At 35.0% G+C, this 25,854-nt stretch overlaps 1 protein-coding gene across 1 annotated transcript in view; it reads right to left on the reverse strand.

Annotated features, from left to right (window-relative positions):
* The window catches only part of LOC123655897 (polypeptide N-acetylgalactosaminyltransferase 2), a 94,999-nt gene that overhangs the window by 4,915 nt on the left and 64,230 nt on the right, over positions 1–25,854 (reverse strand). The window contains exons 5-6 of the mRNA XM_045591643.1: positions 22,199–22,386; positions 1,125–1,238 (exon numbers count right to left, since the gene is read on the reverse strand). Of these exons, the coding sequence (XP_045447599.1) occupies positions 1,125–1,238; positions 22,199–22,386 (302 nt within the window). The remainder of the gene's footprint in view (positions 1–1,124; positions 1,239–22,198; positions 22,387–25,854) is intronic.

Here is a 25,854-nt window from a genome sequence, read left to right on the forward strand (position 1 = left end):
ATTTTGTAATTCGCGTCATTATCTCTTTCATTCTTATTAAATTCCTTCTTCTCTTATCCATCTTCATTCTCAACCACCCTAACTACGTTGCTACTGTTGGAAGCCATTTATCCCAATGAATGTACTATTTATTTAACGGACTTCAAAAAAGGAGGAGGTTACTCAATTCGACCGTATATATATATATATATATATATATATATATATATATATATATATATATATATATATATATATATATTATGTGCTGTGTGGCTACGGCACTAAAGAATTTAGCCACCCCCTCTCTTCCCGTGGGTGTCGTAAGAAGCGACTAAGGGATAACAAGGTTCCACAACCACCTTGGAACTTAAGATGCCGACCGATGGCGGGATAACCATCCAACTGCTGGCTTTGAAATACACAGGCCGAAGACGGGCAGCAGCGTCTTCGGTGCGACAAAGCCAGTACTGCGGTCACCAACCCGCCTGCCCAGCGTGGTGACTATGGGCAAAACACATGAGTTCACGTTATTTTTGGCGTAAACTTGTGGAGGCCTATGTCCAGCAGTGGACTGTATAGGCTGTAATGATGATGATATATTAACGGTATATATTTTTTTGGAAAGGAGATATCCTAAGTGTGGTACCATGATAAGGAAACCAAGATCTGATCATCATCATGGGATCCCAGAGAAATCGAGGGAAACTCTCGAAAATCCGCATAACTTTTTCCTTGGTGTACCGATTTTGATGATTTTTAATTTTATCGAAAGGTGTGTTATATCATTAAATGTGGTCACATTTAAATTTCATCGAGATCTGATAACAAATTTTGGAGTAATCTTTGATAATGCGTATTTACTTGACTATTTTTTCGTCTACCTACGTTGTATTACCTACGATGTAATTTAAGTCGGTTCTTTTTTTTCATTCAATTATTGTTTTAAATCGTTCAATTATTGTTTTTAATATCTAATAATCCCTACTTTCCTTGAAACTGAAGTAATAATAGAGTCCATTATTATTTTTAATCTAAGTTTGGCTTAATAAGTATCACCATAATAACAATCTACTTTCATACATTCTAAAGTTCAATCAATGACAAAGTTCCGTTTAGTACTGCACATTCAAGAGGTGGCTCACCTTGAACACTAAGTTCCAGTCAAAACCTCCTCTCAGGTCCGCTGACGCTCCAATGTACTGGAACGTGTCCATGCTGATCACGTCGATGACAGGGCAGACCACACGAGTTGGATCCTTTAAAAGAAATAATTAGAATAACACACAAATCTGAAGATATGGTACTAATATGTACGTTTTTTTTATTTTTTTTTTATTTTTGTACTACCCACACTTTAGGAATTCTAAACATTTTTGAATATCATATCAAAAATGTTCAGAATTCCTGATATGGTACTAATTAGTATTATATGTATAACAAGTATTTGAGAGTTGACACCAGTAAAAGGAAATGTAATCTTTACTAGAACTTTACTAGTTAGAATTTCGTTACTAATGCTCAATATTGCTTTATTTTTTTTTGTGTACGCAATTTTTTTTTACAAATATTGGAATAATGTTTTTAACAAATATGGAAGTTTGTATTTCGCAATACATAATTTTTTAAGCATATAACTTTATAATATCTAGTCAAACAAATTATCGTGCTAGACAAATTAAATTGTCTGACTTATATATTTATCTCAAAGTGATTGGATCCTAATCAGACTGTAAATTTCCCATTGCTGGAGTTCTTCTCCATAAATTAGAAGTATGATAAATCATAGTGATTGTTTATGCTGTAACTTATCATTTGTCAGTCAAAATTACAATGTATACGTCAATTATATTGCTGCCGCTTATGAGCTACAAAAAGATTGACAGCAAAATAACATTTTTAATAATCATAGCAAAAAATTTACAAATCATGTCGGACGTAGTAATCTTGGTATGATTAAAAGAGATAGGTAGGTATGTAAAACTGTAGTATGACCAGTCGTACTTGACCAGGCTATTGCAGTGTGCGTGAAACGCGTATGGTTACTTCCATAACGGCGTAAAGGCTGTTCTCTGACGCGTAGGTATGATACAAAAATTTTAATTATATAGTGGAATTTTTTGGGTAACGACCTTGTTAAATCAAAATCAACAATTACTTGATTCAAATAAGCTCAAAAGCAATTGAATCGTCATTCATTCACTCATAAATTAGTAATATTTTTTTAATGAATTAATTGATACGACGCGTTGGCGCAGCGGTCACAGCACTGATTTGTGGCCATACAGATGTTTACCGTGATCTGGGTGTTTGTGCAGTCCTTGTGGGTCTCCCCACCGTGCCTCGGAGAGCACGTTAAGCCATCGATCCCGGTTGTTATCATGTACACCTGATAGCGATCGTTACTCATAGTAGGGGGAATATATATGCCAACCCGCATTGCAGCAGCGTGGTGGATTAAGTTCTGACCCTTCTCCTACATGGGGAAAGAGACCTATGCTCAGCAGTGGGATATTACAGGCTGAAGCGTATGGGGTAATTGTTTTTAAAGTGACTGATTCGAAATTATTGATGCGATGTCTTGCAGGTATGTTCTTAAAAAAAAAAAAAATCATACTCAGAGACTATTTGTTAAGGCAGCTTTACTTACCAATTCGAATGTTAAATAATAGTTAAAAAAAAAAACGAATTAAACTTTACATTTTCACTAAATAATAATATTTTTGTTAATTTACTTAACCATTAGATTATTGTAGATTGCATAAACAATAATAACTATAATTATGAATTGTGCTTAAAAAAGTGGATAAAAAAGCTTAGGTCAAATAATTAACTAAAGGTCAATTATTTTTCAAAGTCAAATCAATAATATTTGTACTAATTAATGTACACACGGATTTCATAAAATAAATATAATATATTCAAGAACGTTGGTAACAGGAGATAGTTGAAGGTAAGTGGGGGGGGGGGGGGGATTAAGCGGACGAAATCTGATATTATACATCTAAAAACTTAAACGAGAAAAACAAGCGCAACTATATGATACATTATTATATAAGAAGTTGAAAGTCAATATACTCGTAGTTCTAGGCTAATGCACAGTCGAGCAGAAATTGTCTAGTCGTTGTACGAATAATTAATTCTGCAATAGACGAGTAATGATGATGATATTATTATTTTTTTATGAGATGAGTAATATTTAAGCGACAATTGCGCAGATGTCTCTGCAATTGTAATTTGTGATGAATTTTATAATGAGGGTTTTGATTTTGGAACGATTTGCAAATATAGTTTTAACTGTCAAATTATTTTTAATTATTAAACTGACAAATTTATTTCATTTTAAAAGTTTTGTAAGATTTATTAAAATTGAAAAGAGCAAATTGTTGTTGAGATTTATATTTATAGTTAATTAACCGATTTTAAATACCAGTACTTAATTAACTGACTTTACAAAAAGGAGTAGAATCTTAATTCGACAGTACTTTTATAAGTAATGATACTATCGACAATTGTCCGTAAACAACTAGCTTTATGGTTTTGTTTTGCGAAAATGTTTATAGTGTGCTGTTTTTGTCTGTTAAAAGCTGTTAATGGTATAAAAAAGGATATTAGTATTAATACAAAACTTTAAATTAAACTTTTGAAACTACATTATTATCACATTGTTGCAATTTACATATTTTATTGTTACCATTATCTTAAAAATGTATCCATTATTTTTGAACACGTCGTATTGCGTAAATGTTTATTTTCACCTTGACAGCAAAAAGTATTTTTCGATTTTATTGACCTCGTATGAATACAATTAATCAATTTACAAAATATATTTTTGGTACCTTTAATAGTAACTTCAATTTATATGTGATCTTATTGCCTGATCTTAAATTATTAATTAGTATCGAAGCGCCTAACCTTCCATAGGTGAGAAAATAAACATTCAAATATTTTTGATGCAATATCTAATATATAAAATTCTTGTGTCGTCGTGTAGTTAAATTCCTTCGAAACGGACCGATTCTCATGAAATTTTGTGTGCATATTGGGTAGGTCTGAGAATCGAACATCTATTTTTCATCCCCCTAAATGATAAGGTTAGTCCACCCATATTTTTTTTTTAAATTTTCAGATAAATTATTTATTCTTTATTTTATTATGATTTAGCGTTGAAAAATACATACAACTCAAAATTTTCACCCTTATACCACCAACCCCTATTTTTAAATAGCGTTTAGCGGGCTAGACAACGTTTACCGAGTCAGCTAGTAGTATATGGGTTATTATGTACAATATAGGTAGATTTTTTATCGGAGGTTAAATTTATGTTAAACCCCGCTGTTTCTGTTAAAATTAACCTACCACCTTTAAGGTTAGAGTAACGCTTGGCTCCGGCGCTGCGGGAAGTGCAGCCTTTCCTCCGCGCCTCCGCGGCTTAAAAAAAAACACTCTAGAGGTAGGGCAGACCAAGACCACGTGGACAGTGGGGTGCTCCGATTCGGTTTTATTAATGTTACTAATTTTATTAGAATATTATGTCTGACGCGTTATTTTGTTTAAAAGTGTCGATTTGTCAGTCGTTAAAGGTCAGTTCGTATCGTATTTTGATCTTGCAGTAAAGATCGTTTTTACGTAAATATGTTCGAAAATAACACATGATGGTCGCAGTACGGAGCATGAGTACACTTACCGCAGCACCGGAATTAAGGTAAAGTCAGAAATAACAAAAATTTAACCTCCGATAAAAAATCTACCTATATTGTACATGATAGCCAAAACAAATAATTAACACACACATTTGTTGTCGTACTTATATTTTCAATGGAGAAAATTACACACAAATTATTAAACACAAACCAACCAGATACCCCGGATCAATTAAAAAGTAAAAGCATCACCACTATTTGAAAACCACTACCTATTATTTATTCCATTTTATATACTCAGACAGATATTTTTGTAATAATATAATGAGACAGTCGCTTTTTGTACAGTGTATTTTTATCTTGCTATATAGACATTATTACAGTATCAATCTTGCACGTACCCTCCAGACCTTAGCACGACCTCTCATCATTAAGGCAGCTCTAATAACGCTCTCAAGGACTCAAACAATCTCACAGTGCAAATTCTGAGGTACATCACACGTTGCTCTAATCTACGAGTATACTAATATTGTAAATCTGAAAAGTTAGTTTGTGTCTTAGTTTGTTTAAACGTACTAATGTCAAGATCTAAAGGTTCGAATTGAATAATTGTTTTATGTTAGATTTACCGAGGAAGACTATTGGCTATTTTTTTTTCTTGATGGACGCGGTTGAAACCGCGGGTCACTGCTATTTCGATATAAAACTGCATCCCCTGTTCTGTTGGTTTATCATCGGTTTTGTTTATACCTTAGAAAATGTGCTATTTGTAATAGCCGGTCAAAAAGATAACGTGGCACAGATTGACATCGCTATTTACATTATAGTTCTTTACGTTTCTTTTCTGAACTACCTTCATCAATGAATGAAGCCTTTTGGCTTCCATAACGTACGTACGTACGCAAAATGGACGTAAGTCCATTTTGAATTTTTGATAAATTTTTTGTTCGACTTTTTAAATAAATTTTTGGTACTTATTACTTTTGTCTAAGGCATCGTATCCTATATCCAAAATATGATTTTAAAGTCGATACTTTCCTTTTTTGTTTCACTGACAAGGGTGATTGATTGATTGGTTTAAAGGCTTTCAGTTGTGTTAGTGTGGCAACTGACAAGGTTAATATTCTTATCGCAGTCTGTCATGTCGAATATGTCTTTTGTTGTGAATGTTTATGTCAAGGTTACGACGACTCGCACTCGAATGTCATGGACCAAACCGGATTTGACACAGTGCTCGGTACAATGTTACGTGTGCTGATATTACGCAAGCGATTCAAGATGGTATTACAGAAAGTGATGAACTAAATTAGCGTGCACTAATTCGCTTGAGTAACGTTGGTGGAAAACGGTACTCTTATGTCACTTGTAATTAAGATATTGTATTACCAGCATGTTTCGCAGACGTTAATTTAATGTTGCCTCAATCTAGGAGGCAATTTATAATAAATTATCCGCAGAAATCTTTTCTATCTCTACTGTACCTATTATGAATACTAAAATAATATTTCTAGTAGGGCTATGTTAAGATTTTAAAATAATCTTTTTTGATACGTTTACTGATGTTTAGAAAAAAATACACAAATTGATATCTGTAAGAATTAAGGTTAAAGCGGCTGAACAATAAATATACTAATTATTTTATATGATTTTGACTGATTTTTTGTATAACTTTGGGTTTCCCTTTGGTATAAAATTATGCCGAGTTTTAAAAGTGCACAAACTATATATTCAGTATACTTTAAAAACATTATCTTTACATGTTGAAATCAGATAGTATTTAGTATGCGAGAAACATAATTATGTGGTATATGAGCATAAATTGAAGACAGTTTGACAAGGTCATATGCAGAAACCTAGCAATATTACTGCTGGAAATGAATTGCAATGTACATTTATATTATAAAGTGTCAGAATTTGATCGTATCTGTACATGTATCTAAACATAACTATAATTTTTCACAGTATTATTAATATAAATTTTTTAAAATTGTAGAAATTTACTTGTACTCGTACCATTCCCAAATTATAAGATAACTATTTAATTTTTAAATTTTTTAAAAGTAACAAAAATATTTACCGTCGCAAAAAGAACACATGTGAAGATGAAGTAACAATAAATATTTAATGGATAAAGAAAAAACTTATGGAAGAAAAATTCAACATGAAGATGAAGAGAAACTTCTGAAAAGTACCCTACAAGAAATTCCTTTTACCGAGAATATTAAATACTGTATAATGTATCGTATTTCATTCCCTCGCCGACTTAATCCTATACATTTCTGTGTTGGTTTCTTTATCGTAATGCATTGTCGTTCTATCGACTTTCAAATCACAACGATTCTAAATAAGTTTCACTTGAAAATGTAAGTGAAAGAAAAATGAAATATGCAAAAATAAAAAAAATAATTTTAAACAAAAAAAGGAGATGACATAACAGAACATTATCGGCTGCAAAACGTTCAAGCATAGACCGTATTAAAATCACATCTGTATCGGAGAATATTCTCGACCGACGGTCTCGAGGCCGTACTCACAATGATAGTGGACGATTACATGAGGGTGAAGGGATCATCCATTGCGCAATGTATCTTCCGTTCACTCCGCATGAGTAACTTGGTTTGTGGGTTTAGTCAAGAGCGAATATTCTAATAAGTTTCATATGTCACGACGATGACGATGTACGAATGACATCTGCCAATTATTATTTATCCTGATTTGTATCAATATTAACCTCAATCATTAGTAAGTTTCGTAATATGCCGTTGATTTGTGATAAAATTTGAAACTCTTTCTTATCACCGTATCTCGAAGAGTACGAGAATAGAGACAGACGAGAGACTCAGAGAGAGATGTAGAGTTGTCGGTCCCCATTCATATCACAGACACCTGATAGCGATCGTTACTCATATTATCTTCGACACTTCTCCTACAACGAGGAAGAAGTCTATGCTCAGAAGTGGAATCAACAAAAAACTTTGAATCGTGGAAGCTTGTATTGGATTAAAGTACTGAAATTAAGTGAATTGGATCACCCTGTAAATATCCCGTTGTTGGACAAAAGTCTTCTAATCGAGATTTAAAAGAAGTAAAATTTGTAAAGACGGGTGCAGATCTGCGAAATATAGTATGCAATGTAACACGCAATGTAAAAAATTGCCGTCCACATTCACATTTGTACCTGCCATAAGTGTGTCTAGGAATTTCATTCCAATTTGTCGAATATACGTGTCGAAAAAGCAGCTATCAATATTTATTTTACAGTTTGTGCTATGGATATCTTGGTCATTCCTTAATAATAATTTTACAGTTAATATTATATTGGTAATTTTGTTATGAAGAGAGCAAGTAGCAACCAGCCCAACCTAACTGGTGATGTTAAATAAAAATATTTCCAATATTTATCCTTCGTGTAAATAAAAACATAATTTTTCCTATAAGTCAGAATAATGAAATTATGTATCCGATAAAATACCGAAAAATCCTTACTGTATGTTCTGTTGAGCGAGTGGTTCGAATTAAAGTTTAAATTTGGCTTAGTATTTTGAAGTACTAGATTTCAAAAAAAATATTATGGAATATTGGTAAAGAAAGTCATCGCGAGAAACTTTGTTGCATCAGAAAAAGAAAACGAGCGTGCTTTAGACTATACTACTGAAGTAAAACTTCTTTAGCTCCATTTCTCTTATATTTCCTTCTCAACTTCCGTTCACCCCACCCGATGACACTTTTCGTAATGCTCTCTTCATACATTCACCACCCTACTCCCCAAGTCAAGCATGCGTAAAAAAACTTTTACTTCAAAGTTTGAGATGGTATTGTAATTGAGGGCAATGAAAATTAATTTTATATAGCATGTTGTTTTATTTTTATTTATGTCTCGTCCGATATTACTACGTTTTATAAACTTGGGCCATATCTTAAATGCACTGTACCTGTAACTCCTGTATGATGCAACAGACTTTCAAACTGAATCGGTTCTGCAACACGATCACGTCAAGGCGTTTCATCTCAAAATGCACAATAGACGTACAAAAATTTATATGTCACGTTACAACATAATTGCTTCTACGCAATTTATTGTACATACACTAAATTTATATTTATAACTAGCTGTGCCCGCGATGTCGTCCGCGTGGAATTTGACAAAAAAGTTATTGTTCAGTTCGCAGGGTTATAAAAATAAATAAATTTTTAAAATAAAGTTAGCCTAAGTTAATTTTTTTTTAATTACATCAGCTATCTGCCAGTGAAAGTCCAGTCAAAATCGGCCCATTCAGATTCATTCCATCTGATCCATTTCAGATATTAGCCGGAACAAACAGACATACAGACAGATAGACAGAAAGACAGATAGTCAGTCAGACAGACGGACAAAAGTTGCAAAAAATGTTTTTTGGTATATCTACCGTGTATACATCCACATGCATTTAGTAAAAAGCTGTTACTTTAATATTACAAACAGACACTCCAATTTTATTTATTTGTATAGATTATCGATAATTTTGAAATCATTCAATAAATTTTTAATGCTGGATCGCTCGATCGCTTCAGCCTGTAATTGTAATGTGTATGTGTATTAAAATGTGTAATTTTCCCCGTGTAGGGACGGGCAGTAGAATACGATTTCCTACGGCCCGGCAAGAAGGCCTGTCGTAAGAGCCGACAAAATTCTTGAGGTGGTAGGCTTCGGCCGTGGCTTAATTACCGCCCTCACCGGCAATCGCCGTGTTCCGGAGCGGATCCCAGAGCAGCCATTTGGGGGATGTGTCTGGGTAGTTGTGGCACTCTATGTGACCGATCCTGTCTGCTTATCATTGCCGCATCGGGTGCCTGGCTTCGGAGGGTAGCGGGATCCGAGGCACGGTGTCGCCGCTGGCCGACCGTAGGAAGTTGGGGGACCAAGTAGCAGGATAGCCACCTGTGAATGGCTGCCCCGCCACCTGACGAAAAATTCCAGAATGTTCTACCTTGCCGGTTGGCGACCGGAAGGGAGGACCAGGTAGCGATTCTGGGGGGGCTCGGGCGTCCCCGCGGTCTCCGCGTCAGGCTCCCTCCGTGCGGTGGTGTTGAGTCTGACACCTGGTAGGTAGGATGCCGCCTCGTCCAGTTCACGTTCCCCAGCACCTATTCACTCCCCATGAAAGCACACGAGAATAAAAAAAGGTATACACAGCGGCTGCACGTCCTCCCACTGAAAGTGCACCTCTCTAACATCCGTGGTCTGCACTCCAATCTCGAATCTGTCCACCACCACCTAGAAACAGAAAAACCGCCGCTGCTGTTCCTCACTGAGACGCAGATCAGATGTCCGGCTGACACGGCGTACCTCAGCTACCCCGGGTATTCTCTGGAGCACAGGTTCATACCTCGTGCCGGAGTCTGTGTGTACGTCCGTGATGACATTTGCATCAAGCGTCTTAGGCACCTTGAGACATCCAGTTACTCCATCCTATGGGTTCTGGTGGACACAGGACAGGAGAAAATCCTGTATGCCTGTATCTACCGTTTGCACAATGGAGACGTGGAGACAACTCAGTTATGTGACCATCTTACCCTAACGGCGGATAAGGCTCGAGAGCGTTACCCTTCGGCACAGTTAGTCATCCTGGGGGACTTCAACGCCCACCACCAGGAGTGGCTGTACCCATACCAGGTGACCGACCATGCTGGGAGAGAGGTGTGTAAACTAGCCTTGACGCTGGACCTCACCCAGCTTGTAAATTGTGCTACCAGGGTACCAGACGTAGACTCTCATACCGCCAACTGCTTAGACCTATTTTTAACAACTGATCCAGACAGTTACTCAATAACAGTTTCTGCACCACTGGGTACTTCTGACCACTGTCTGGTAAAATCAATATCCGTCTGTTGCCCACCTGAAGAATCCCCATGTGGCCCAAGACGGGTGTGGCAATATAAGGCAGCGGATTGGGATGAGATGCGTCACTTTTTCTCGTTCTATCCTTGGCGAGAGGCATGCTTTTCTTCTGATGATCCGCCGAGCTGAGCTGAAGCCATTACCGCGATTATTTGCCAGGGTATGGAATACTCTGACGTAGCGAAGAATGGAAAAGCTCGCCCAAGGTTTGATGTGGACTGCTATCGTGCAGAAGCCAAAAAGCGTTCGGCATACACTGCATGAAGCTCGAGCGCGCAAGTCTCCGAATTCTCGGAATTTTTCATGTAAAAGGACGTTACGCAGGGCTAGATTCAACCATATCAGCCGCATTGGGGTCAAACTAGCTTCTTACCCTTCGGGGAGCAAAGCGTTTTGGTCCATGGCAAAAGCCGTTGAATCTAACTTTTGTCGGCCGTCACTTCCACCATTGCTGAGGACTGATGGATCACTGGCCCACTCTGCGAAAGAGAAAGCGGATTTGTTTGCATCTCTTTTTGCTGAGAACTCGCGTCTGGATGTTGCAAAAGCTCCACCAATCTCAACTCGTGCTGACTGCATTATGGCAGGAGTACGCATACGCCAAAAAGAGATCCTTAAAATCCTGCAAACTCTAGACGTGGACAAGGCCAGCGGACCGGACGGTATACCAGCGATAGTCCTGCGTACATGTGCCCCTGAGTTGTCTCCACCTCTTACACGCCTGTACCGCCTGTCACTTAAGACTGGCAAAGTGCCAAAGTCTTGGAAGCTTGCCAACGTGCAGCCTGTGCCCAAAAAAGGTAGTCGTGCAGACCCTGTCAATTACCGTCCCATCTCGGTCACGTCCATACTCTGTAAGACTATGGAACGTGCACTGAACAACAAACTCTTGGCCCACTTGAAAGGTAACGATCTCCTCAGCGAGCGGCAGTACGGTTTCCGCCAGCACCGTTCGACTGGGGACCTTCTAGTGTATGCCACACATATATGGAGTGAGGCCATTGACAAACACGGCGAAGCACTTGCCGTGTCTCTCGATATCTCGAAGGCCTTTGATAGGGTTTGGCATGCGAGCCTTATAAGCAAGCTTCCTTCATATGGTATTCCACCTAGCCTTTGCACTTGGATTTCTGACTTCCTGAGCGAACGTTCAATACAAGTTGTCCTTGACGGGTACTCATCGGACCAAAAGGCTATCGACGCCGGTGTTCCTCAGGGATCAGTCTTGTCCGCTACCCTATTCCTGCTGCATATTAACGATCTGCTCGTCACCGGTACCTTTGGGTATGCTGACGACAGCACAGTGACGGAGAGATACTTTTCGAGAGCAAGGGCTAGTAAGGATGTTATCCAGTCTTGTCGAGAGGATATGGTCAGCCGCTTGAACGTCGCCCTCCAGGCAGTCTCCGAATGGGGCGATGCCAATCTGGTCACGTTCAACGCCACAAAAACACAGGCGTGTGTGTTCTCCTCTAAACGGAGCCCTTTACACCTGGCTCCGACTTTCCGGGACGTTTCTGTGGAAATTACCGACTCCCTACAGCTCCTCGGTGTAGAGCTATCGTCCAATCTGAACTTTGGGCAACACATCGAGTCCAAAGCAAAAACTGCAGCAAAAAAACTAGGTATTCTCTCTAAGGTCAGGCGTTACTTCACTCCAGAACAGTTGCTTCAACTATATCAAGCACAAGTTCGGTCTTGTATGGAGTATTGCTGCCATCTTTGGGATGGGTCCGCCAAATACCAACTGGCAACTTTGGACTCGGTGGAAAAACGAGCTAAGAGACTCATAGGTGACCCTACTCTGACAGACACTAAGTTGCAGAGTCTCGATCATCGGCGTAGGGTAGCTCGTCTGTCGGTGTTCTACAGAATATATTTCGGTGAGTGTGCGAAGGAATTGCACGATCTAATTCCTCCAACAACCTTCCGCCATCGGGACACTAGGCGCGGTCGATCGTTCCATCCTTATGTCATCGATATGCCACCTACGCGCACAAAACGCTTTGGCACTACTTTCCTGATGCGCACAGCTAAGGAATGGAACTCGTTGCCCGCGTCTGTGTTTCCCGAACGATACAATCTGGGTGCCTTCAAGGCCAAAGTGAATAGGCTGTTATTAGGCAGGCATGCTCCACCTTCGACCGCATCGTCACTTAACATCAGGTGAGATTGTGGTCAAATGCCTGCCTATTTGTCATAAAAAAAAAAAAAAATATCCCACTACTGGGCATAGGCCTCTTTCCCCATGTAGAAGGATCAGAGCTTAATCCACCACGCTACTCCAATGCGGATTGGTGGATTTTTTTTTCTATTAGGTAAGATAAAACTAGTGATGGAATTGACATCGATATCATATAACTTCGTGAAAACTACATTTAGTTTTACTTTTTAGAAATATCCAGGATGAATACAAGCGAGAGGCTTTACACTAAGCCACATATCCCCTCTACATACCATAGCTAATTTGAATACAAGAAAAAAAGTGTGTCTGTACTTATGTACGCACGTGAGGAGTTAGTCTTCATTGGCTGGCTAGCACGTTGCTAACTTGTTCTTCGTTGACTAGCTATCTTCAGGTCAGTTTTTAGCGACGGTGTGCGCGCGCATCGTATAAATATACTCTCATAATTATTCCCTAACGCGCCAAAAGACGTTCCTATAACTTCAAAATCATTGAAATAGAGAAGATAGCTTTGTCAAACTTATTCCTGTCGCTTGTATCTTATATGAATATAGGTATATATACAATATTCGAATACTGAGCATACTAATGACCTAGTTAAGAGTCATATTGTTAACATTGATCTTAATTGGCTAATTAATTGGGCAGTACGTACCGACTAATCAAGATCATAATTTTGTATATAAATTGTCTTTGAGCTTTATCTTATACGACTATAGTATTATTTATACACATAAATGTCATAGCCAGATACCAAGCCTAAAGCGAGTGTTCATAGTGGTCTTACTACCATTATCGATTTCATATACCTGAGTAGAAATTTTTTCGTCTTCCTTAGAAGGACCGGATCAGGCATGCCTGATCAGGACTAGATAAGACATGTAACGCAGATGATTGGTCTAGACCTGATCAGGATGAGATGAGATTTCCTGATCGGGTCCAGATCAGGAAATATCATCTCATCCTGATCAGCCGGTTCGGTCCGGTTCTTTTAAAAAAACACGAATGTATATTCTTGAAAAAATTGTTCAACAAAAAAAAGCGAACTGATATTATAAATATGTTACTTAACATAATTATGATGATATTTATTTCCGTTTATTTTTTCCAATTAATTTTTTATTTATATTTTTACTTTAAATATTAATTAATTTATTTATTTTTATGTTATTAATTAATTATTATTATTAATTAAATTTTATTTATTTACTTCTAATAATTAACTACTAATGAACTATTTCCTATTACTTACGACTGCTCCACTGTGTAGAAATGGACACCCTGCTAGACGTCCTGTGACGACTGTATATATACTAAGTGCCCTTAAAAAAATTAATAGCGCGATTCAGGCTCCAGTATGCCTTACCATACCTGATTATATTTTACATCAGACTATCCTGATCTGGACCGGACCAGGTCCTGATCCAGTATGCCTTACCATACTTGATTATATTTTACATCAGGCTATCCTTGTCTGGACTGGACCTGGTCCTGATAGAGCTTGTCGGATCAGGCATGCCTTATTCTATCCTGATCCGGTCCAGATACATGATCTAGTTGAGCCTGACCTTTTTTCTACTCGGGTACTTGGTTAGTTGCAAAATGACTTTTATTTTTTTTGTCTGATAGTAGGCGTTTACTGTAGCTTATGGACGCTTGCAATATCACAAATCACAAGCGCGTCGCTGACCCTAACCAAGCTTTTAACCAGGCCATGCTTGAGAGCGCTGGTTGCGTTATCCACCACAGAAACACCTATTTGAGAGCAATATTATTTGGATGTGAGGTGTAAACTTGGAGTACATTTCCAGTCGAGCTGTGCATGTTGTAAGAAAGATATTTCTTACTATGCCCTATCTTTCAAAATATATATTATGACCACGCGTTTGTGGAGTGATCAAAGCTTTGACCGCTGAGCTAACGGTTTCAATCCCAGTACTTGACAAGTACTTTTATAGGTAATTCTGATTTTTGTTGTGCTCTGCTGGGCGGTTACGTTTGTATGTAATGTGATTTTCTTCATCCGATTATAGAGTTATCACCCTACATGCAGTTGAGTGTGGAACTTTTATCAAAGCGTAATAGTATCCGAAGATTCGATAGGCTAAGGTATATTTAGCAAATAATGCACTGACACGAATTAAAACTAGTTTTATCTGGATACATCTAGTTTTAACGTGATACATCTGGTATTAACCGGATATCGAAAGTAAAAGACTGAAACAACCGAATGATTGACCAGCATTACAATATTACATGTAATAAATATGCTGAGATTACTAGGTTTATTACGCGACAAATTTTAAAGTTCTTACAAAATATTATTTAGTACCTAACAAAGCGATTACAAAATACATGAATTATTAACGTTTGTTGTGTGAAGTACATATATAGTGACTCTTGGAATGTAAATTTGTATGTTGTTATGTAAATTTATATTTTACAATGCATTACATACTACGAGTATATCTTTTTTGTCTGTGAGAAATAAATGTGAAGCAGTGATAAGGACTTTGTACTCTGTATAGTTCCTTATTTTTTTTTAATGTTAATGTTAATAGATAATATATCTCCTTGAAAACAAAAAAAACTGATTTCAATTAACATCGAAAAGTAATACAGCGTAGGTGGTTGAAAAATGGTCAATTGAATACGTTTTGTTAGGGATATCTCAAAAAGTACTCGCTAGAACTCGATCAAATTTAAACGGAACCATATTAGAAGCACCAACTTTCGTTAAAAAAGACAAATATTGGTACGTCGTGTACACACATAAAAGTACAGTCGAATTTTTAACCAACTCCTTTTTTGAATTGGTTAAAACTAACATCAATGAGAATTTATGTTTTTGTTTTGTTATTATAACTTGTTGGAAATCAATATAGATAAATAAATAAATTGAGGTTGGCCACGGGATAAAATTTCCTGCTCAAAATATGGAGCAGCCCAACTGGAGTACCTCGACCTTACAGAATGTCATGGGGTAGTACCTCGACCTTACAGAAGATCACAGCTAAATAATAGTGCTCCAAGGCAGTGTTGTGCTCCTGTGGTGAGTAAGGTGACCAGAGCCTACGCGCTTGCGATGCTTCTAGTGTTGCAGACGTCTATAAGCTACGGTAATTGATTACCATCAGGTGAACCGCACGCTTGGTTGCCGTATGTATATATATAAAAAGCCCCAAAGAATAATTTCTCACGTTTCTACAGGGAATAAATAAAACCATCGAATTATCTAGATCTAGACACATTCCTTGGAATCGAAGACGTTCAAATATTCGCATCAAGGCGACGTGTCGACAAACTCGTAAAGTTAGTTGTCCACTTTAAGGCACGAGTTTTTTTATATTTCATTACTAACGATTTTATTATATATTTGCTATTTAATCGTGAAATATTAGGTTCATTATCGTATAATAGAATTAACCTAAAGAGTAAGATAGTTCTTAAGAAAAAATGCTGGGTCAATAATACGAGTAGATTAACTAACTATAATGAGAAAAATGTCATCGAAAATCGACAAAAAAAAAAATTAAAAAATTAAATTAATTCAATTAAACTTTTAAATGATTTAGAGGAAAATATAGGAAACACAAAAGCTTATTTAAATAAACTACGCCAAAGGAAGTCTAAATCAGTAACATATGAGATCTTAAAAATTTATGGTCGCTAACATTATAATTTATATGTGAAATGTTACATTACGTTATGTCCATTAAGAGTGCAGTAACCATAACATACGTAATGGCGCCAAAATATAGGAAACTAAAAACAACTGACGATAAAAAATATAATAGTAAATATTATTTTATTTGATTATGCGTTAGCGCAACGGTCACAGATCCTCTTTTGTGTTTATCTATCACAAACAAACAATGAATCAAATTCTTCCTACTTATAATATTAGTGTAAATAAGAAAGACTGTAATTAATCGTCTGAATCTTGTTAATTAAAATAATTAAAACAGAAAGACGTAAACAAATAAAGGATAGCAGCTGTGTCCAATAGTTTCGTTCAAGGACCGTGACTTATAATGAAGCGTGCCCGTTTTAATATCCGCATTTATTACGACAGGAACTTGGCAGTCGCCAGACTTCCTAATGAAGTGGATAATGTGTTGAGGTATATTGAATTATACTTTGTTTACTGTTCTACAAATACATCACTTAATTGCAGATTTAAGGTATTAAGGTTATTTTTGTTAACATTTTTATATTAATATCTATATATCGTACTATAAAGGTTATAATTTGTGTAGTTAAGGATTCTAAATATCTAAATTAGTATTAAAATTGCGAGTATAAATCTTAATTGGAATGTAATTCTTACAAAAATTTAGAAAAAAAATCACATTTTCGTCGATTTTTTAATCCATTTGAATCAAGAGGTCAATAAATTATACGAAAGGGCATAAAGAAATTCAATGTTAATTTAAAAACGGCGTAAGAACAAGAGCTGAATGTTAATAAAAAGGGAACGTGTTCCCTGACCACAATAATAGTTTTTTTTTTATTATTGTATATAAATAAATAATAAATATTTTATAACATACACACACATTCGTCTGTTCCTATGGTAAGCAACTTAATGCTTGTGTTACAGGTAACGGCAGACTGTTATAACTATATATTTTTGTTTTAATAAAAATATACATAGAAATAATACATATATAAATATATAAATACAAATATTACAGCCAGACTCAGGCGGGAATCGAACCCGCAACCCGCGGCACAGAAAGCAGGGCCACTACAAACTGCACCAACGGGCTAGTCCAACGGGCAATTAAAATATTTACAAACAATGGATTAGCAGGTAAGGTTTGAGATTTTCATCATTAATTAAAAAAGTTTCTAAATAAGTAAGTATAATAAGGTGCAGAGATTATACCAAAAATGTTATCAATAAAAAAATCTTTAGTAATCATTAGTAAAAATCTTTAGAAAAAATATGACACAAAAAACAGAAGCAAACGATAAATTCGGTGTTTCAATTAAGTAAGGTTCGTTAACACAAGTACATCTGCTATGAGGCTATTAGCGATGCGGTAGATACGGAATCGTTGCCAACGTTTCGTTACTCAATATTACCCCGTAAATTACAACTACACTTTTTTTTCATTAATAGTGTAAAACATTAATGTCAAAAGACATTACTCTTTTTTTCCAACAATGAAATATAGTGTCTTGTTAAAGTTTATCCTGTAAATTAAAACTACGCTGTTTTTATTGTTAGTGTAAAATATTGGGGCTAAATTATATTTATAATCTTTTTTGGGCCACAAAAGTATAGATCTAAAATATATCTTCTATGTCTGTCTCATTGAATTTAATACAGTTTTATTAGTTTTATTGAGTATTTTAAATTCAATGACTGCCTCATGTAATTATGTACCGAACCTTCTTTTAACGATTGCGTCAAACTTTTTTTATAGTGAATAACAGTTAATATAATATTATAATCAATTGTTTATTACACAAAATTCGTGATTTAAGCAAAAGAAAAGTAGAAAACACACTTTATACACACAAAGACTTTTTACAAAAAAATTATAATTTTTTCGTTTTATGTAATTTTTGTGTTACAAAAAAATATTCAACGAACAGATGAGAGAACATATGTTTTGAAATAATTTTTACGTTTGATGCTATAAAAATACAGTCATATGTCTACGTTATACATGAGTTCGCGTTAATTTTGGCGCGAACTTGTCGAGGCCTATTTCCAGCAGTGGACTGCGATATGCTCGTCATTCTACGTTAAATCGACTCGCCTCCTATCGTACATAACAACAATATATAACATCATTATAAAACACCCTAATCTATGGCTTATGTTACATAGACAATCGGAAGGAAGCCACTGCATTCCGTATTGAGTGACTTATGATTATTTTGTCGGATGTATAGGAAAGTTCTACGTCTATTTGAATGTCTTTTACTTTTGATATATCTTGAAAACTACTGTTACATTTTTTTTTGTGTATATGGTAAGGTTTTATTTAAGTGTGTTAATATTTTCTTTCTAACTTTTGTCTATAACAATATTAATTGAATTTAGCTATAGGATACAGCAGGAAATAGTATGTTCAAAATCTGGAGCACAGGTAAGAAATTATGTACCTATTGTAAGGAAGGTAGCCAGAGCTCCTGGAGAGCGTCGGCAACGCGCTTACCAACGATAATACGTATTGTTACGATAATAATATAATTGTGTTTGCTCGCAAACGAAAAAAAAAACCGACTTTAATGACATCGACGAGTAATACAACGTAGATCGACGAAAAAATAGTCAAGCAACTACGCGTTATCAAAGATTACTCAAAAAGTAGTTATCAGGTCTCAATAAAATTTATATGTGACCACATGACAAACATCAGCTTTCGATTAAATTAAAAATTATTAAAATCGGTACACCCAGTAAAAAAATATTGCGGATTTTCAAGAGTTTCCCTCGATTTCTCTAGAATCCCATCATCAGATCCTGGTTTCCTTAACATGGTACTAAACTAGGGATATCTTCTTCCTAACAAAAAAAGAATTAACAAAATCGGTACACCCAGTAAAAAGTTATTGCGGATTTTCAAGAGTTTCCCTCGATTTTTCTGGGATCCCATCATCAAATCCTGGTTTCCTTATCATGGTACTAAACTAGGAATATCTCTTTTCCAACAAAAAAAGAATTATCAAAATCGGTACATCCAGTAGAAAGTTATGCGGTATAATACAACGTAGGTCGACGAAAAAAGCGTCAAGTAAAAACGCATTATTAGATATAACTCGAAAAATAGTTGTTAGACCTCAAATAAATTTAAATGGGACCAATTGACACACACCACCTTTCGATTAAAAAAAATTGTCGAAATCGGTCCACACGGTCAAAAGTTCTGATGTAACATACATTAAAAAATAAAAAAATAAAAAATACAGTCGAATTGAGAACCTCCTCCTTTTTTGGAAGTCGGTTAAAAAAGATTGCGTTTTCTAATATCTGTCTGTAATCCTCCCTTTCCGAATGAGCTGGAATGAATCTATTTTAGAGAACACACTTCTAAACGTTTATTTAAACGAAACGTTTCTTCTTTTGTTTATGTAAGTAAAATAATGTACTAAATGGGTGAAACACGCTTTGTATGCAAAATTCACCTCTCTCTAAGAGGCATTTAGCAATATTTAAACTATGTAATACATAGTACTTATCAATAAGTTGGAATGTCTAAAGCGTGCAGTCTCGTCTGCATACCGTATCGACGGCGTAATATATTATTACGTTGTTCGAATTACTTGTGGATGTTGGGACAGAGTTCAGCTCGTTTCATAGAATGTTAAATTATTATAAAATTGATAGAATATACTAGAATGCCTTAGTATGGATGTGTCTTTGTTATTAGATATTTGTGTATATTGGTGTTGTGAATATAATTTGTATTGAATTCATTAATAGTTGGTGGCAGGGTAAGAAAACATGGTTAGGATTCGATATGTTTTAAGGGAGATTATAAAATATTTATCTCTGTAAACGCGAAATCTATACAAATAAATAAAATTGGAGTGTCTGTTTGTAATATAGAAATAACCGCTTTTTACTAAATGCATATGGATGTATACGCGGTACACATACCAAAATTACATTTTTTACAATTTTTGTCTGTCTATCTTTTTTTTTTATATCACTAGGTCGGCCAACAAGCGTACGGCTCATCTGATGGTAAGAGATTACCGTAGCTTATAGACGCCAGCAATCGCTTACCATCAGGTGATCCGTACGCTTGTTTGCCGACTTAGTTATATGAAAAAAGAAGGAGAGGAAATATTGAAAGGTTAATATTCAGTTACACAGATATTGCACAAACGCAACAATCGTGGAAAAAAAATGTAATTTGAATTAAACATGTTGCTTAAATAACGATAACACATTGTTGAACTTTAGTGCAATTGATAAATACGTAACGACATTATGATTTTGAAAGAATTTAAGAGCTAACTAAAATAATTGCAACAGCACAGATCGAATGTAGGTGTTATGGTTCCTTTCACTTAAACGATACTTTAATTCAGATTGCTTAAGGCTTCTCGGATTGAGATTCTTTTTATATCTACTTAAAGAGATAAAGAATATACGACAATGGGCACTTTTTGGTAATTGACGAATGATTCGTTTGTAGTAACTAAAGGTGGTTCTAATGGTTCTAATCATCATCTTCATTTCAGCCTATCACAGTCCACTGTTGGACATAAGCCTCCACAAGTTCACGCCAAAAATGGTGTGACCTCATGTGTGTTACCCATAGTCACCACGCTGGGCAGGCGGGTTGGTGACCGCAGGGCTGGCTTTGTCGCACCGAAGACGCACCGTCTCTGGCCTGTGTATTTCAAATCCAACAGTTGGATGGTATCCTGCCAGCGGTCGGCTTTTTAAATTCCAAGGTGGTAGCGGAACTGTGTTATCCCTTAGTCGCCTCTTACGACAGCCACGGGAAGAGAGGGGGTGGCTATATTTTTCATTGCCGTAACCACACAGCAATGGAGCATGACTAAGCATGGGCATATACATGAGCATGGTTCTAAGGTCCTAGTTAATACTGTTAAGCTCAAATATGAGTATTAGTCCAGTCATTTTAGGTTTATCTGTGGAAAAATTCCCCGTTAGCTGAATTTTTGTATACCCTTTTATTACGGTGTGGCAATGAAGAAAGTTATAAAGGTCAAAAGGTTACGATAATCAGTTTTTCGCAAAATATCTCGCGACCCATTGCTAGGAGGTCAATAGAGGTCATTATTAAAAAAATTGTCGTAAAAATATCTAAAAAAATGTACCATGAATTTTTCTGTAAAATTAATCGTTTTCGGAGTAGGGCGCCGAGAAAGCTAAGATAAAAATGTATATAATTATAAACATTCAGCTCACTGGGATTTTTTTCGCTGATTGTTGTTTAAAATGCCTAAAACGACTGGACTATATCGTTTAAGATGAAATTGCAAAAAATAAAAACATTTTTTCAAACTTATGATAAAAAATATTAAATTTTTATTTTTTTACTTCTAATGTTTACGCGAATTTCATTCATTGTAATGAATCAACTTTTTTGCATTTTGTCGAGGTTTATTAATTTTTTTACATATCTGACGTTTCGGATACTTTACAGCAACTATGGTCAGGTAAACATTTAATGAGAAAAAAAATCTCATAATATAATAAGCTTTTAAGTAACTTCAAAAGGACAAAATTTATAATATTATCATATGGACGTGTTCTTTTCATCTTCAGTTTGCGTACTCTTGTTAGGTATTTAGCCTTCTCGAAATATCAAAAGAATTTCACACATCAATGTTAATCGTCGTAAATAGCAGAAGCAAAGGTTATGCAAAAGATTATAAGATGGCTGTAAACTTTATGTATATTACATATAATGTTAAATAAAAAATAGTCTTAGAAGAGTTTGAATTAAGAATTTTTTTAAGTCCAGATGTTTAAAGTAATGACTTCCAGTTTCGAAACAAATTTGACCTTACCTCTTTTATCCTCTGCAACAATGGTTCCAGCCAGTGTACGTTGCATTCGACGTGAGAATCGAGGAAGGTGAGGACGGGTGCGGTGGCTGCATCAGCTCCTCGGACTCGGGATCTCATGAGCCCTTCGCGTTTCGAGTTACGAATAACGTGGACCTTACGTATTGCTCGTAAAGCAGCGCCATCTTCCGCTGTAAAGTTTGGTTGAATTAGTTTCGGTTAATTGGTTATTTAGTTTTATTCCGTTCGTGTGGGATTTTCCGTTTGTTTCGCTGTGAATTGTTAAATTGAAACACTAAAAAACCTTTACATACGAAGGAAACATTTGTATAAACATCGTTATCACGCGGGTAATTGGATACGATAGTGTTGTCTAAAAAGGCGTTATTTCACGCAAAAAATAAAACCCTGTTCTGTGCTTAATTGATGTTCTAATCGGCAGATTTTTTGTAGCTTTAAAATGGCATATACTCTATGTGGTTTAGTGTTATTCTTTCTTGTACTCATAACTAACGTTTTATCTTAAATAAAACTTATGCTTAAAATTGCAATTTTTAACAATTTAATTTTAATTTAATCAATTAGATTTATTTCTTTCTATTAATAAAAATAAAAAATAAAATAACAAACAATAATAAGTAAAATTTAATTATTATTGAAAAGCTTAATACGCTATTAAATTACACTATTAAATTAAGAGCGTTATAATAGCGTTATATTGGTGGCATTATGTTTAGGTTGCCAGGACGAAATAATTGTATATTTAATAACTTTATTTTTATTTTAAGACATAATACAAAAATTTTATTTCAAAAAAATTTAAGCCACAACGTTAAGTGCGTAATCGTTTGTTGACTAGTTTAACTGAAAGCCAGGCGATTGCTTTTAATCTGGTCATTTGCATGGAAGGAGACAAATTTAAACAGCATTTTGTGTGTAGCTTTACTCGTCGGAATATAATCGAAAAAAAATATTGCTGATATGATACGGCATTTGCTTGCTTGTTAAATCAATACTATTACTATGGAATTACTTTGATTGATTGATTTCATTATTCGCTAAATATATTTTAGGTAAGTAAAATAAAACGGAATTTTTACAAGACTCATTTGGATAGGACACAGTGTTTTTTTTTTAATATAAATGAAAATACCATTGTAATTCTGCAGAACCCAAATCAAAAAAGCATATGTTTTATTAATTTAATTTTAATTTTTGGTCGCAAATCGCATTTATGTTACACTCTCGGTTCAGCCTGTAATAACCCACCGATGGGCATAGCCCACTTTCCCCACGTAGAAGAATGTTACTCTAAATGTTTTACTTATTATTCAATGTCTGTCTGTGTATATAGTTTCACTTATTAACTATGTCGTGCATTGTATGTAATTGTTGCAAGTATTTCTTACTTTTAAATTTCACACTATATCTTGCAAATGTAACGATTTATTGTCGCGATGTTATGTTGTTTTAAGTCACATATTAATTTTGTTACTGCTAAAGCATTCCGAATGCTTGGCTTTGTGTTGAGAGTGGGACGTGATTTTAAAAATGTCAGCACAATTATTCTCCTTTATAACTCTTTTGTAAGATCTATCTTGGAATACTGCTCAACTGTATGGAATCCATTTTACAAATGTTATGTTGCTCAATTGGAAAAAATTAATTATAAATTTATAAAATTTTTAAGTTACAAAGCTTCGCCGCATATTCAAGATATCCCGTATATTCCTTCTTTAGAAAATCGTCGATTGGAGAGAGACCAAATATTTTTATTTAAGTTACTTCGTAATTTTATTGATTCCCCTTATCTACTAAGTAATATATTATTTAGGTGTCCCAAAATAAATACACGTAATCAGTCCCTATTTTACGTGCCTAGAACTAGGACCAAATATACGCAGAATAATTTTACTTTTAGAGCATGTAAAATGTACAACCAATGTTTTCATCACATTGATTTTGCAACTTGTTCAGTGCAATCTTTAAGGAGTGAATTACGATATGCAATAAATTTTTAATTTTTAATTTATCATTAATTATTTACATAATTCATGAATTTTAGTTTGATTTTGTTATAAATTAATTTAATTATAATTTTATTATAGTATGATTATGGTATGATTAATTTTTAATGTTGTATATATCTGAATTTGTTATCTTTTAATTATTTATTATTTAATTGATGATTGTATGAAATGTTTCTATTCGTACATGTTTACCTAATTATTCAATTTACTACTGTTGAATTATTTATATTTCTGTGTGTATCGATTATTTCTTATTAATGTGTGCTTTTTAGCTTATTAATGAATTGTTTACTATTGGAAACTTTATTGGTTTATGTATTAGTTTTATAAGTTTTTTTTTTTTTTTTTGTATTATTGTACTGTTTGTTTCCAAAATAAAATAAAATAAAATAAAATAAAATGTATTATCCACGATAATTTGAAACGGTTATTATCACTATTGTATTAGTTTGTACGATTTTTTTTATTTTTGTGTTACCCACACATTAGGGATTCTAAACATTTTTTGAATATCATATCAAAAATTGACCGCTCCAGCGGAATTCGAACCCGCGTCTCCGACTGACCGTGTCGGCGCTCTAGCCAATTAAGCATTGGAACGATGTACCCGCCAGAGCGAAATTCTTGGTATGATGATTTTTATTTTCGGTTTAAGCGAACCGTGGCGCCGTCTATAGTGAGTCCGGTTTCGCTTAAACCGAAAATAAAAATCATCATATCAAGAATTTCGCTGTGGCGGGTACATCGTTCCATAGCTTAATTGGCTAGAGCGCCGACATGGTCAGTCGGAGACGCGGGTTCGAATCCCTGTGGAGCGGTCAATTTTTGATATGATATTCAAAAAAAAAATTGTATTAGTTGTTTATGCTCTTTTACCATACATTTTTGAATAATGATATACATGCGATAACTATTTCTTAGCCAGACAAGATTCAGAATCGATCAGCATTTAGATTATCTCGTTAAATTTTTTAACGATTTATTAAATATTGTGTTATAAATAAACGCTTCATACTCGGCGATTCAGCCTGTAATATCCCACTGCTGGGCATTGCCTCTTTCTCCATATTAGAGAAGGGTCAGAGCTTAGTCCAGCTCCTTCTTTTACGACTACTTTTACAATTACCTACCAATCAGATACGACAATCGTAACAAAGATAATTCGCATGTACTAAATCATTGCAATGACGCAAATGGCAATGAGATAGGACTGATTTCTCATAGAGATCTAAGTTGAGAGATTTATGAATAGATGTTTTGTCGTTACTTTTAACATAATGTGTGACTCTGAGTTAACAATACAACATGATTAAATATAATTTTACAGTATATTATGAACGACAATAGTCATAATTATAAAAAAAAAATGTTATGTCCATTATTTGAAAAAAAATATTTATGTGTGAAAAAATAAGTTTTTAATTAATTTACTTCAAACTTGTCGGAATGTCAAGTGGGATTTTTTAGTGAATACTAGAGTGTGTTTTGTTTTTCTGTTTACAAGTTTTATTATTGTAATATTGTCGGTCACAATGACTGCATTCAAATTGCAACTTGAATATACTAAAGTGTATTTAGTTTAAAAGGTTTGTTAATACATATACATGAACGCCTGTAACTAAAAATACA

The sequence above is a fragment of the Melitaea cinxia genome, chromosome 8 (genome assembly GCF_905220565.1).
Source record: "Melitaea cinxia chromosome 8, ilMelCinx1.1, whole genome shotgun sequence".
Classification (NCBI taxonomy): domain Eukaryota; kingdom Metazoa; phylum Arthropoda; class Insecta; order Lepidoptera; family Nymphalidae; genus Melitaea; species Melitaea cinxia.